The sequence below is a fragment of the Hemiscyllium ocellatum genome, chromosome 13 (assembly GCF_020745735.1).
Source record: "Hemiscyllium ocellatum isolate sHemOce1 chromosome 13, sHemOce1.pat.X.cur, whole genome shotgun sequence".
NCBI lineage: Eukaryota > Metazoa > Chordata > Chondrichthyes > Orectolobiformes > Hemiscylliidae > Hemiscyllium > Hemiscyllium ocellatum.
In genome coordinates this window covers 30,680,844-30,696,309 of record NC_083413.1, presented here as the reverse complement: position 1 = coordinate 30,696,309, position 15,466 = coordinate 30,680,844, and the positions used below count along the sequence as shown (strand labels likewise).

Sequence of the window (15,466 nt, the reverse complement as noted above, 5' to 3'; positions counted from 1 at the left end):
CTCAACTATTTGAAGGAAATGTGCGGGGAGTACTTCATTCCATTAATCAAATGCCGGATAATGAAATGACTGATAATATAGTTAAGGACATGCATCGTGACCTTGTTCGGATCACCCGAAATTCAGTTAATCGATTGTCAGATAATCGAGATTCCTCTGAACTATAGAAGTAAAAACTACCATCAGGTCACAGTCATATTGACAGCTGGACATTTGATAATTGCCAAGCTAGAGTCAAAGTTCTGATACACTTTGAAGGTATTGTATCATCTTTCCAATCTTCATTTACAAGGCTGTAAATGTTAGCTCTATACAGACTACTTTGTATATTAATCTATTATTTTGACCTCGAGTAGGACAACTAGTCAGGTCAACATTTTCACAGCACTTGGATCTTTATTCTTGCCTGTATCTTCGCAATATAATACCGCTCCAAGGTCAGTCAAATTTCAAACAAACATTCAGCATAAATTTTGTTTAAGAACATTTTTGCAGTTCTGAACTCAGGGGAAGGAGGATTGAGACAAGGATTTTTGCTTTTCTGCTTAAGACTACACATGAATCACCAGTGATCGCTACTCATCTGCATTGATTAAATTTAAATAATAAATTACCTGGTTCTTCAAACCCCTTAACAACTGCAAAGACATTGTGCATTCCTCTTACTTCTTCAACATTATTCACTTCCATCATTACTCGTTCATCATCGTTGGCAAACCCTGGCCCAATTTTGGTTGCTTTGCTCTTCCAACTAGATGGAGATGTTTCACCACCCAATTTACTAAAAAAAAAGAAACCTACAGATTACTAAAACAAAACACAGGCTTCAAATTATAATCAAAATAGAAATGTGGGGAAATATATGGTAACATCTTGAAAAATATCCTTATTACAGAGATGGTAGGGTTGGATGTCTTAAAACACAAGGACGATAAATCAGTTATAGTCTAGAACACTGTGGGAAACAGTGGAAATGATTCATGGGCCCCTTGCTGAGATGTTTGGATTATTGATAGTCACAGGTAAGGTGCTGGAAAACTGGAGGTTGGCGAATATGGTGCCACTATTTAAGAAAGGTAGTCAGGAAAAGCCAGGGAAATATGGACTGATGAGCCTGACATTGGTGATGGGTGACTTGTTGAAGGAAACCCTGAGGGACGAGATTTAAATATATGTGGAAAGGCAAGGACTGATTAGGGATACTCAAAATGGCTGCGTGTGGGGGAAATAATGTCTCACAAACACTTGAGATTTCTGAAGTAGGAATGAATTTGGATACAGAACTGGCTCGAAGGTAGAAGACAGAGGATGGTGGTGAAGGGCTGTTTTTCAGACTGGAGGCCTGTGACCAGAGGTGTGTCACAAGGACCAGTGCTGGGTCCACTATTTTTCATCATTTATATAAATGATTTGGATGCAAGCATAAGAGGTATAGTCAGTAAATGTGCAGATGACACCAAAATTGGAGGTGCAGTGGACAGCGAAGAAGGTTACCTCAGATTACAACAGGATCTCGATCAGATGGACCAACGAGCTTTAGACAGAAGTGAGGTGCTTCATTTTGGAAAGGCAAACCAGGGCAGGACTTATATACTTAACGATTACATGAGATTCCCTACACTGTGGAAACAAGCCCTTCAGCCCACACCAACCCTCCAAAGAGTAACCCACCCAGACCCATTTCCCTCAGACTAATGCATCTAACACCATGGCAATTTAACATGGCCAATTCACCTGGCCTGCACATCTTTGGACTGTGGGAGGAAACCGGAGCACTTGGAGAAGACCCACGCAGATACAGGGAGAATGTGCAAACTCCACACTGACAGTAGTCCAAGGCTGGACACAAACCTGGGTCCCTGGCGCTGTGAGGCAGTAATTCTAACTAACCACTGAGCCACAGGATTTAATGGCAAGGTCCTGGAGGGTGTTGCTGAACAAACAGACCTTGGTGTGCAGGTTCATAGTTGCTTGAAATTGGAGTTGCAGATAGACAGGATATAGTGAAGGCAGTATTTGGTATGCTTTCCTTTATTGGTCAGAGCTAGCAGTTGGAGTTGGGAGGTCAAGAGGACATTGGTTAGGCCACTTTTGCAAGTGCACACAAATCTGGTCTCCCTGCTATCGGAAGGATGTTGTGAAACTTGAAAGGGTTCAGAAAAAACTGGCAAGGATGTTGCCAGGGTTGGAGGGTGTGAGCTATAGGGAGAGGCTGAATAGGCTGGGGCTGTTTTGCCTGGAGAGTCAGAGGCTGAGGGATGACTTTAGAGGTTTATAAAATCATGAGGGGCATGGAAAGGGTAATAAAACAAGGTCTTTTACCTGGGGTAAGGTAGTCCAGAACTAGAAGGCATATGTTTAAGGAGAGAGGGGAAAGATTAAAAAGGGACCTAAGGGGCAACATTTTCATGCAGAGAGTGCTGTGTGTGTGTGTAATAAGCTGCCAGAGGAAGTGGAGGAGGCTGGTACAATTATAACATTTAAAAGGCGTCTGGATGGTTTTAGGAATAGGAAGAGCTTAAAAAGGTATATAGGCCAAGTGCTGGCAAATTTATTCAGGATATGTGGTCAGCATTGGCAAGTTGGACCAAAAGAGTATGTTTCTGTGCTGTACGTCTTTCTAACTCTAAGTAAACAGATTTGAAACTGGAAATGTGTGTAATGATGGCCCCTGACATCTTAGCTGCTGAACCATGCAGACCAAAAAATTTAAACCATCTTCTACGCCAAGCTACAGATCTTCATCAAGACAACAGTGAAGACCTGAGCAATCAGAGTTGAAAATATTTAAGTGAATTACAATATTTCATTGCGCTTGTTAGTACAGATCAGAGCACTAACCGAAAACAAAAATACATTATAGGTCATACAATTTCCTCTGCTGCAAAAAACAACAAAGTTCGTGGATTAACAAGCTCTCCATACTTATGGAATGTATATTTACTTGAGAAGTGACGTAGCTGCATTTGCACTAATTGAGTGAACTAAGATTCCAGGAAGTCCTGACGATTTAGTTGGTGGGAACTGTGTGTGATTGAAGGATGGAAATCCAGGAGACCGCGGATCACCTAAGCCCATGTGAACCTTTTAAAAAAAATGGAAAAAAAACGCACCTGTTAACTTTACACAAACAACAAAATGAGTCGACACAGTAAGAATAACATTTTGCAGGCAAGTATTTTGGAGTGGTCACCAATGACAATATGAACTTATGATCATTCTAATTTCTTTCATTTCAGCTTACTTTAAACATCCCATTTGCAGGTATTCCTGGTACTGCTGCCAGCATACTCTGTTCAGGCCTCATTTAATGAGTTGACCTGTGGCAGGCTAGCAATGTCAGAGTGAGGGAAATGGTAATCCATTAGATTGTCGATGAATTTAGTTCTGTCATTGTTGGTCCACAAGCCCTCATTAGATGCTCAGTATTGAGTGCTATTCTATTGAAGGTATTTGAAATTTATCCCACTTAACCATGGTGACAATGCCACATGACATAACAGGATTGCTTCTCGACAATGTGCAGTAATTACTGCTACCCATATATCACGGACAGAGGCACCAATGATAGGTAGAGTCAGAGTCATGTAGTGTACAACTTGGAAACAGACCCTTCAGTCCAACTTGTCCATGCCGATCACATATCCTGAACTAATCTAGTCTTATTTGCCAGCATTTGGCCCATATCCTTCTAAACCCTCCGATTTATATACCTGTTAGATGTTGCAATTGTACCAGAATCCACCACTTCATCTGGCAGCTCATTCTGTACATGCACCGTCCTCAGTGCAAAAATGCTGCCCCTTCGGTCTCTTTGAAATTTTTCTCTTCTCACCTTAAACTTCTGCCCTCTAGTTTTGAACTCCCCCATCCCAGAGAAATTGCCTTGTCAATATACCTTATCCATGCCCCTCATGACTTTATAAATCTCTCTATAGTTACCCCTCAGCCTCCGAGCCAATTCAGCCTGGCCCTATAGCTCAGACTCTTCAATCCTGGCAACATCCTTGTAAATCTTTTGTGAACCCATTCAAAGTTTTACAACATCCTTCCTATAGTAAGGAGACCAGATTTGCATGCAGTATTCCAAAAGTGACCTAACAGACATCCTGTACAGCTGCAACATGATCTCCCAACTCCTACATGCAATGCACCCATCTGTAAAAGAAAGCATACCAAATGCCACCTTCATTAGGCGATCAACCTGAGACTCCATCTTCAAGGAACTATGAACCTTCACTCAAAAGTCTTTGTTCAGCATCATTTCCCAGGACCTTACAATGAAGTGTGTAAGTTATGCCTGGAGTTGCTTTTCCAAAATGCAGCACCTCATGTTTATTTAAATTAAACTCCATGTATCACTCCTCAGCCTATCTGATCAAGGTCCTGTTGTACTCTGAAGTAATTGCCTTTACTGTCCACTACACCACCAATTTTGGCGTCACCAATTGGCCAACTTACCAATTATACGTCTTATGTTCACATTCAAATTATTTATATAAAGCATTGGACCCAGTACAGATCCTTGTGGCAGACCACTGGTTACAGGCCTCCAGTCTGAAAAACAACCCTCCACCACCACCCTCTGTCTTCTACCCTCAAGCCAGTTTCATATCTAAATGGCAAGTTCTCCCCAAATTCCATGCAATTGAACTTTGCTAACCAGTCTACCATTCAGAACTTTGTCGAATGCCTTATTAACATCCACACACACATCATATCCACTGCTCTGTCTTCATCAATCCTCTGAGTTTTTGAAGTAACAATCACATTAATGAGACATGAATTCCTATGCACAAAGCCATGTTTACTATCCCTCATCAGTCCTTGCCTTTCTAAGTACATGCAAATCCTGTTCCTCAGGAATCCCTCAGCAACTTGCCCATCACCGATGTCAGACTCACCGCTTTATAGTTCCTTGGCTTTTCCTTAGCTTAACAAAGAAGGTGATAATGTCAGGTACAGACAGCAGTGATCGAGTGAATTCTTGTAATATGAAGGCTGCAGTAGTATACTTAAGAGGGATATCAGGAGGGCAAAACGGAGACATGAGATAGCTTTGACAGATAAGGTTAAGGAGAATCTAAAGGGATTCTATAAATATATCAAGGAGGAAAAGATAACTAGGGAGCGAAAAAGGCCCCTTAAACATCAGAAAGATCACTTATGTGTGGAGCCACAGGACAAGCATCTGAAAGATAGAGAGCGGACGGAAATAAATGGTGACATCTTAAAAAAAAAGTGTACATATTATAGAGGTCCTGGATGACTTAACACAAAAAGGTGGATAAATCCTCAGGACAGATTAAGTCTACCCTAGAACTTTGTTGGAAGGTAGGGAAGTGATTGCTGGGTCCCTTGCCGAGATATTTGAAGCATCGATAGCCACAGATGAGGTGCCGGAAGACTGGAGGTTGCCTAACATGGTGCCACTATTTTAAGAAAGGTGATAGCTCAACAAAGTAGTACACTTTGACCCCTTATTTTCTCCACCACCGGCTGATGCTCGTGTTTTAAACAAACCCTTAGAACACAGCCAGCTTGGTTAGTGGTTATGCCATCAAATGAAGTCCCAACCCAGAGTACATTGTGCCTTTGTACTCTCAGTCTTGATTTTTGCTTAAGTTTTTTCAGGTTTTCTGCAGTGATTTGGTACAACAGAGTGACTTTCCAGGCTATTTTAAAATTGCTGTGGTCTGGAGTGACAAGTAGTTCAGATTTCCTTCTTTTAAAATAAAAAACGAATCAAATGGGTTTTTAAAATTATTATTCAGAAGTTTGATGGTCACAATTACTGATGTGAGGCTTATATTCCAGATATTATACTTAGTTGAACACTACAGCATTAGCTCAAGATTACTAATCCAGTAACATTATCATTGTGCAACTTTCAGTGTACATACATGTCCAAACATAGCTACATCTGGATCCAGGATATAATCTTCAGGATCAGGATAGATTAGAACACCTCCAGCTTTCATGTTCTCAGCATTAGTAACCTAGAAGAGAAAAGAAACATTAATCACCAAGCAATTTGTATATTTTAATCACTTTGCTGACTGCAGTTGTTAATATAAACATTTCTATCCAGATTATAAATAGATAAAACCTACAGTTGTCATCTTAACTTATCAACTTTTTCTGTTTTAACTCCTGCAAGCAATTATAATGGGAACTGAAAGTTAAGTCTTACATTATGTTTGCACCTAACAACTAGTGCTAATACTTTGTTCTGCATCATCCAACTCATTTGCCAAGAGAGGATCATGTTTCATGCAACTGTTTAGATTCTGAACAGGTTCTGCTTGCTTCTTTTTAAAGGAGATAGTATCTCAAGTTCTCCCACTCTTTAAATTTGAGTTGTATCTAAAGTTAACCATTAAAACATGATCAAAAGGTAGAAATTAAAAGGAAAGTGATGTAGGAAGTTTTACACAAAGACCACCTGCTCATTAAGTTATTTTGGATACAACTATATCTCAAGATTCATCAATATGGAGGATGATGCAAAAATCCCATGTGGCATAGGCATAGTTTTCTTCTTCCTCTCTCACAATCCCATGAAGGCTGGCCACAGAACAAAACACTATTCTTTACAACACAGTATTTCTATCTCATGGGAAATCTGAAACTTAACAGCAAATTTTATCAAAAAAACAATGCAAAGCATTTAGAACAGAAACAAAGCCATTTAAGATTACACAGAAACCTCATTCAAATTAATGCAGCAAGTAGGATACGTGGGAAGGTTGCAACTGCATGGTTTCAGTTATCAAAAGACAATGGTCAGCAAATGAAATTAGATATACCAGATCACATTTTTGACCTGCTATAGAATGCTACTTGGAAAAGAATAGAAAGCATCACAGTTTAATTGACCGAAGCAAAATGACAGCAAAAATCTTCCAATTTCTTAAAAAAAAGTTCTTGACAATTGAAATGCCACTAATACAAGAATCAGCTCACAACAACAGATGTGGTTATTGAAAATAAATAACAGATACAAAAATAGGCCATTTACCTGAAGCCTATTCCAGTATTCAAAAAGATCAATGCTATAACTTTACTCATACGCAGGTATGTGTGATGATAAAAATCCATCAACATCCAACTTAAAATTAAATTGGTCTAACATCAACTGTGGTTTTTATTTTCTCATTTATAAACATGGCGGACATAAAAGAGAATTAAAACATTTAGCAATTTTAGGTATGTAGCAAGTCATGCCAGTACAAGCAAAATTACATCCAGGAGATGAGATCTTTACACAGTCATTCATGTTCGTGAATCCTGAGATGTAACCGTATGCAAGAAAAACACTGAACAAAATGGACTTTATAAAATGTTCCAATTCACTTTGACTTCAAATTCTAACTTTCAAATGATCTTGTAAAAATGTGCAATATTTCATACAAATCAAATACAATAACATGAAAGAACACAAGATGGAATCCATCTTCAAAGAGACAAGCAGAACTTTCAAACTGGCATTGCTTGGATCATTTTGTGCAATTTCCTAAAATTTAATTTGGCTGGAGTGGGGGTAGCAGCTTTCATTCTGGTATATGGACTACCACTTCCTCCAAATCCAATATATATTTCCTGAACTGTTTTGCCCTCCTGATTTCCCTCTTAAGAATACTACTGCAACCTTCATATTCTATTATTCAGGGTGTAGTACAAGCAACACTTTGCACAGCTGAAGCATTACAGCTATCCCTTATTTGTTGTTCATCTTAATATAAGGGTCAGCTTTTAAGTAACAACTTGTAATTATTTGCTGTAACTGTTCATATGAGATTATTGATGAATGAATCTGAAACCCTAAATGGTCTTGGACCTTCACTGCTTCTGGTGTTTGCACCATTAAAAGTATTTATACCTTATGAAGTCTAAAATAAATGACTGCACATTAAAATCAAAATGCTGCCGTCAATATGCTGCAAATGCCACCATCTATGTTTTGCCATCAGCAAACATGGATGTGACTTATTATGGGCTCTTGCCACACAGTGGTAGCGTGCAAGGTTTGTCGCTCAGATTGTGGTTTAGGGTGTAGGTTTGTTTGTTGAGCTGTAGGTTTGACGTCCCTACCTCTAAGCCAGAAAACCTATTTTCAAGACTGACCTGCTCCAGAGGGGTCTCAATGTTTGAGCAGATTGATAAGAAAAATATCGATATCTGATGACTTATCCCACCACCCAACTGGTTACTAAATACAGCACATGTAGTCCAGTAACAACAACAAAAATGTTAAAAATCACAACACCAGATTATAGTCCAACAGGTTTAATTGGAAGCACTAGCTTTCGGAGCGACATTCCATCAGGTGACTGCCACCTGATGAAGGAGTGTTGCTCCGAAAGCTAGTGCTTCCAATTAAACCTGTTGGACTATAACCTGGTGTTGTGAGATTTTTAACTTTGTACACCCCAGTCCAACACCGGCATCTCCAAATCATAAGAGCAAAAAGGATTGAGGAAACCATGTTTAATGACCAGTCACAGTACCTTCTCAGCAAAATTAATCTTTCCTGCACGAACAACAACAACACTTCCATTGACCGGCACGCTCATGCTGCTCAAAAGTTTAAAATCATCTTTAGTTCCATAGTTGGCATAAACAAGCTTTCCCTGAAACAGAGCACAAAATGCATTAGGTGAGAACTACAACTTGCATCCATCTTTATTGACAAAAAAAAAAATCTTATTATTGGCGAGACTTTCAGGGGAAACAGCAGGAAGAAAGCATCAGGCTTCTCCATTTCAGAGTTGGTAGCAAAAAACCAACAAAAGCCATCATAACAAAAAATGATTTTACTTAGTTAGATCTGGCTCAAAGCACTGAGTTTTAAAAGACTGAATAATAGCATTTTAGTGACTTGGAACAGAGGCAGATGGCGAACTGTTGAAAAACTGTTTCTTACAAATTTTAAATCTATGAAAAACAAAGGCAGAATTTTGGTCGTTAGTCAAAACTAATCATGAAAGCAACGTAAATGACAATCTTCTGGCCCATTCACACAAAACAGCAATAATTTTGGACAATATTTTTGGGAAAACAACTGTTTTTGGAATATTGCATACAATTCTTCTTCCTATTGGTCAAACTTGAAAGGGCTCATAAAAGGTTTACAAGGATGTTGCCAGAGTTGGAGGATTTGAGCTATAGGGAGAGATTGAATAGGCTGATGTCAGAGGCTGAGGGTTGACATAATAGAAGTTTATAAAATCATGAGGGCCATGGACAGGAATAATAGACATGGTCTTTTCCCTGGAGTGGGGGAGGCCAGAACTAGAGGGTATAGGTTTAGGGTGAGGGGAAAGATAAAAGAGACCTAAGGGACAACTTCTTCACGTAGAAGGTGGTGCGTGTATGGAATGAGCTGCCAGAGGAAGTGGTGGAGGCTGGTACAATTACAACATTTAAAAGGCAACTAGATGGGTATGTGAATGGTAAAGGTTTAGAGGGATATGGGCCAAGTGCTGGCAAGTTGAACTAGATTAATATAAGCTACCTGGTCAGCATGGACAAGTTGAACCAAAGGGTCTGTTTCCATGCTACACATCACTATGACTATAAATTGCCAATACAGTGTAGAATCTACACAAAAATTATTAAATCTAAATGAGCCGAAGTTCAACTTTTTAAATTCTAACTAAGGGACAAAAATATTCTAGCTGACTTTTAGCTTACAATTCAATACACTGAAGAGAGACAGTAAGGGTGGGAGAGCAGGCTGGGGCATAACAGCAAGAGATTGGGGCACATGAGTGTTATGCACCCAGAGGCCATATATATATATATTTAGATCATTCACGACATTTTAAAATTATATCCTTGCGTATTGACACATACATAATGCTGTCAAACAGTTCAGGATCAGTGCAAATTAGAAACCTGAACTGCAAGTATATACCATAATGTCCTGGTCTGAAATACGGTGCATAGGATTGAAACGGTCACTATAGGCCACCTAACCTACTATACCCGCGAGGAAGCTTCAAATTCACTGGAGTATATTATTAACTCATGACAAATTATCCTTACCGTGAATTTACCAGTTGCACTGTATGGGCAGAAGACCTTTGGGTTTTGCTGTCCTAATTGAATCTCTCCAGGATTTTCACCACCAACAATCCAGACTCTATTTGGAGATGCACTAGACACACATATAATTTAAAATTCTATAGTTACCTCTAACATGTTGTTTAGAAGCAGAACAGTGTTGCAAAGTAGAAGAATGTTGCAGAGTAATTGCATTTGATTAACAGCTGAGAGTGATATGTTCCAAGTTTCATGATAACAACTTGGAAAACTGAACTCAAAAGGGAAGACTTGGTTGAAAGGCACTCAAAAGCATTCAGGGAACTTTTCCCTCAATTGTTCTGTGGGTGAAAAACAACTTCCTGGGAATCCGGAAATAATAATTTCATAATTACTGGTTCAGTAACTGACAGCAACTCATTTTTGCAGCACTTGAGCAAAGCAAAATATTTGCAAGTGTTGCACTGTCAAATTTTGTTTGTTGGTGTACCGATGAGCCCCAAAACTTCGAGGTCATGACCAAATACTTCAGCAAAAAATAGATTTAAAGCAACACCAAAGGGGTTTTGGAGTAATTCTAGTGCCAAATAATTGTCTTGGAAGTTAAAGACACAGAGCAAATGGTACATTACTTAAAAATCAGCAATACTCAAAAGCAATCAAGGTATTTCTGACAGGGTTATGAAGGAGATTAAAAAGATAGAAAGAGACAAATCCATAGTAAGAACTGAAAAAGAGAATTTGAAATGCAAGCCAACGTGGGTCAGTGAACACAGGAAGAATGGAACTTGGCGCATGTTGGGACATGGGTGCGCAGGGTTTTGGATGACAAAATATGGAAGGCTGGTTAGGAAGGTTTTTGAAATAAGTTGAAAAGAAACAATGGAGCAGAGGATGATTTCAGCATAGTTAAGACAGAGGTGGTGTTGGATAATGTGAGGGGTGGAAATAGGCAGTCTCACAGATAATATAAATGTAATCAGTCATCTGGGGGTCAAATACGCCAAGATTGAGAACACACGAGAAGAATGGATTCAACAGTGGCCAGAAAGAAAACTGATTCAGTCCTCCCAATATTTACATTGAAGGAAATTTCTGGTCTCAGAACCAGTTTAAGAAATTTGAGATTGTAGATAAGTCAAGAGAGGTGAAGGTAGGTACAGTTGGGTATTGTCAGATTACAGAGTAACATTGCATCAGTTACTGCATGTGGTTGAGGGGGCACAAAGAGAACTAAGAAGAGGCTAAGGATAGATTCTTGGGAGAACATGAAAGATGTTGGCAGAAGCAAACAAAGCTTTAGCACGTGATTCACTGGCATGTTGTTGAATGTGAACTGGCCTGAAGACTCCTCAGTGAGATACAAGATATCTAGTTTTCCTGAAGCAATTTAGCTATACTGCAAACAAGAGAATAACTCAAGAATGAATTACACAATTGTAATAAGGATGAATTAATAGAGCTTGGTGGGAGGGAATGTTTTTCTGATGTCCTCTTTTTGCTTTGTTAGTTTTAATGGCATTTAAGATCATGTTCAATTTTAAATAGTGGAGAAATGGAGTCATATTGGACAACAGTTTGCAAGTTACAACTGTAGGTCAATGGATACATACTTAGGTGACTAGTCTTCCCAAACTACAATGACAGGTATTGAGCAAAAGTCATTAGTGATTGACAAATCAATACTGTACACCAACACTGTGTACACCTTATTTATCAACTGATCAATGGGAATTGAAATCATGCCTTATTCAAAAATCAACTTTGAACTAAAACAGGACATTGCGTTTATTCCACATTACTTCAGCTTTTCCACAACAAATAATGCTTCCAGCCAATTCACCTCTTCTGAACCACCTCAAAACATTAAATTCCTTTTTCATTTACAGAACTGTTCCAACTACATGCACATTTTAAGAAACAAACAAGCTCAAAACCACTCAAACATTACATGAAACAGAAATAAGAGAAATGAACTATTGTGGACTACAAATTGCAGTCCTTTCCTTTTCTCTCAAAACCCCAAAGCTTAAAGGCAAACTAAGCTAAATATGCAACTCAGCACATTTGCTAGTTTTAAAGCATTAACCTCTTCAAAGTAAATAGCAATGTTGATCTCAGTCCTGACTAACGTAAGAGATCTACCTTTATTTTCATTCACCCACTGGATGTTGGCACTGTCTGGACCAGGATTTATTGCACATTCACCACGTCTGACCTTATGATTGACAAAAGGTTATTGATGGATCAGTTGAAGATGGTTTGACTGAGAATATTACCCTGAGGACTTCCAGCAGAGATTACTTAAATCTTAGATGGCTGACTTCTAACAACTACAACCAGGTTTAACTCAGTTCTCCAATTCCCAATTACAGCAGTTTTGCTAAGGATCAAATTCAGAAATGATCAACTGCAGCCTTCATGTAAAGAAAGCCATTCTCACTTCACTTTTGGAATTTGACTCTTCAGTCCAGGTTTGAATTAAGGCTCTGAGGAGGTCAACAGCTGAGTGGCTCTGGAAGAACCCAAACTGACAGCATGGGTGAGCAGGTTGTTACTGAGCAAACACTGCTTAAAAGCAATACGGATGACATCTTCCATCACTGCATTCACGATCAAGAGTAGACTGATAAGACAAATCTAACAGCTTGTCCGTGGCACTGCAACGTTAGATACACAAGTCATCAGTACTATACTGTCAGAGCCTACTGCCACCGCAATATTTAATGCCTCCAACTGTTTCTTGATTTTTTTTTGTGGAGTCAGTCAAATTAGCTGAAGACTGGTATCTGAGATGCTGGGGATCTCTGGAGGAGGGCAAGATGGATCATCCATTTGAAACCTTTAGTTGATAGCTGGTGAAAATGCTATAAACTTCACCTTTTGCACTAACGTACTGGTTCTGGTAATGCAAGGGTTCTGGTTTTCTATCTTCAGAAAGTTGACACCTCATTTTTAAGCATGTCTGCTGCTGTTCCTGTAATTTCCTCATGCACTCTCGAGCTTGATAAGAATGGTAAAGCAGGGGATACGCCTGACCATGAAGCTATAAATTGAGGGGGGTCTGTTCAGGCAATCCCAATTAGCATTAAATAGAAAGCCATATTCTCACAGTGATGTTCCAGGATACAAATGCTACAGGAAGGACAGAAAGGGAGGCAGGAGAGGAGGGGGAGTGGCATTTTTGAGAAGAGATAGCATTACAGCTGTACTTAGGGAGATTATTCCCTGAAAAATATATCCAGGGAAGTTATTTGGGTGGAACTGAGAAATAAGAAAGGGATGATCACTTTACGGGGATTGTATTCTAGACTCCCAGAATGGTCAGAGGGAAATTGAGAAACAAATTTGTAAGGAGATCACAGCTATCTATAAGAATAATAGGGTAGTTATGATAGGGGATTTTAACTTTCCAAACATCGACTGGAACTGCCATAGTGTGAAGGGTTTAGACAGAGAGGAATTTGTGAAGTGCGTACTAGAAAATTTTCTGATTTAGTTATGTGGATGCACCTAGTAGAGAAGGTGCAAAACTTGACCTACTCTTGGGAAATAAGGCAGGGCAGGTGACTGAGGTGTCAGTGGGGAAGCACTTTGGGGCCAGCGACCATAATTCTATTAGATTTAAAATAGGATGGAAAAGGATAGACCAGGTCTAAAAGTTGAAGTTCTAAATTGGAGAAAGGTCAATTTTGATGGTATTAGGCAAGAACTTACAAAAGCTGATTGGGGCAAATGTTTGCAGGTAAAGGGACGGATGGAAAATGGGAAGCCTTCAGAAATGAGATAACGAGAATCCAGAGAAAGTATATTCCTGTTAGGGTGAAAGGAAAGGAAGGGAGATATAGAGAATGCTGGATAACTAGAGAAATTGAGGGTTTGGTTAAGAAAAAGGAAGCATATGTCAGATAGAGTCAGGATAGATCGAGTGAATCCTTAGAAGAGTATAAAGGCAGTAGGAGTATATTTAAGAGGGAAATCAGGAGGGCAAAAAGGGGACATGAGACAGCTTTGGCAAATAGAATTAAGGAGAATCCAAAGGGTTTTTTTTTAAAAATACATTAAGGACAAAAGGGTAACCAGGGAGAGAATAGGACACCTCAAACATCAGCAAGGCTGCCTTTGTGTGAAGCCACAGAAAATGGGGGAGATACAAAACGAGTATTTTGCATCAGTATTTACTGATGAAAAGGACATGGAAGGTATAGAATGAGGGGCATGGATAGGATAAATAGACAAAGTCTTTTCGCTGGGTTGGGGGGAGTTCAGAACTAGAGGGCCAAGGTTTAGGGTGAGAGGGGAAAGACAAAAGGGAACTAAGGGGCAACTTTTTCACGCAGAAGGTGGTATGGAATCAGCTGTCAGAGGAAGTGGTGGAGGCTGGTACAATTGGTACATTTAAAAGGCTTTTGGATTGGTATATGAATAGGAAGGGTTTGAAGGGAAATGGGCCGGGGACTGGCAGGTGGGACTAGATTCAGTTGGGATAACCGGTCAGCATGCATGAGTTGGACCAAAGGATCTGTTTCCATGCTGTACATCTCTATGACTCCATAAATAGATGGCGACATTTTGAAAAATATCCATATTACAGAGGAGGAAGGTCTAGAGACTTGAAAAGGTATAAAAGTGGATAAATCCCCAAGACCTGATCAGGTATACCCCAGAACTCTGTGGGAAGCTAGAGAAGTGATTGCTGGGCCTCTTGCTGAGATATTTGTATCATCAATAGTCACAGGTGAGGTACCAAAGGACAGGATGTACATGTATTTGGAACGGCAAGGACTGATTACGGATAGTCAACATGGCTTTGTGCATGCGAAATTATGTCTCACAAACTTGATTGAGTTTTTTGAAGAATTAACAAAGAGGATTGACGAGTGCAGAGTGGTAAATGTGATCTATACGGACATCATTTTGGCGTTTGACAAGGTTCCCCATGGGAGACTGGTCAGCCAGGTTAGATCTCATGGAATACAGGGAGAACTAGTCATTTGGATACAGAACTGGCACAAAGGTAGAAGACAGAGGGTGGTGGAGGAGGGTTGTTTTCAGACTGGAAGCCTGAGACAAGGATTGGTGTTGGGTCCACTAATTTTCATTATTTGTATAAATGATTTGGATGTGAGCATGAGAGGTATAGTTACTAAGTTTGCACACGACACCTCAGATCTTGAGGGTGGGGCAATGGGCTGAGAAGTGTCAAATGGAGTCCAATTCCGATAAATGCGAGGTGCTGCATTTTGGGAAAGCAAATCTTAGCAGGGCTTATATACTTAATGGTAAGGTCCTAGGGAGTGTTGTTGAACAAAGAGACCTTGGAGTGCTGACTCAGCTCCTTGAAAGTGGAGTCACAGGCAGATAGGACAGTGAAGGCGGTGTTTTGTATGCTTTCACTTGTGTAGGCTGCTGTTTGTCA

General features: G+C 39.6%; 1 protein-coding gene across 2 annotated transcripts in view; it reads right to left on the bottom strand.

The window, feature by feature from the left end:
• The window catches only part of LOC132821836 (transferrin receptor protein 1-like), a 43,059-nt gene that overhangs the window by 16,562 nt on the left and 11,031 nt on the right, over positions 1 to 15,466 (bottom strand). For both annotated transcript variants that reach the window (XM_060834687.1, XM_060834688.1), the window contains 5 exons: positions 10,051 to 10,162; positions 8,511 to 8,633; positions 5,904 to 5,999; positions 2,945 to 3,084; positions 615 to 781 (listed from right to left, as the gene is read on the bottom strand). In XM_060834687.1, the coding sequence (XP_060690670.1) occupies positions 615 to 781; positions 2,945 to 3,084; positions 5,904 to 5,999; positions 8,511 to 8,633; positions 10,051 to 10,162 (638 nt within the window). The remainder of the gene's footprint in view (positions 1 to 614; positions 782 to 2,944; positions 3,085 to 5,903; positions 6,000 to 8,510; positions 8,634 to 10,050; positions 10,163 to 15,466) is intronic.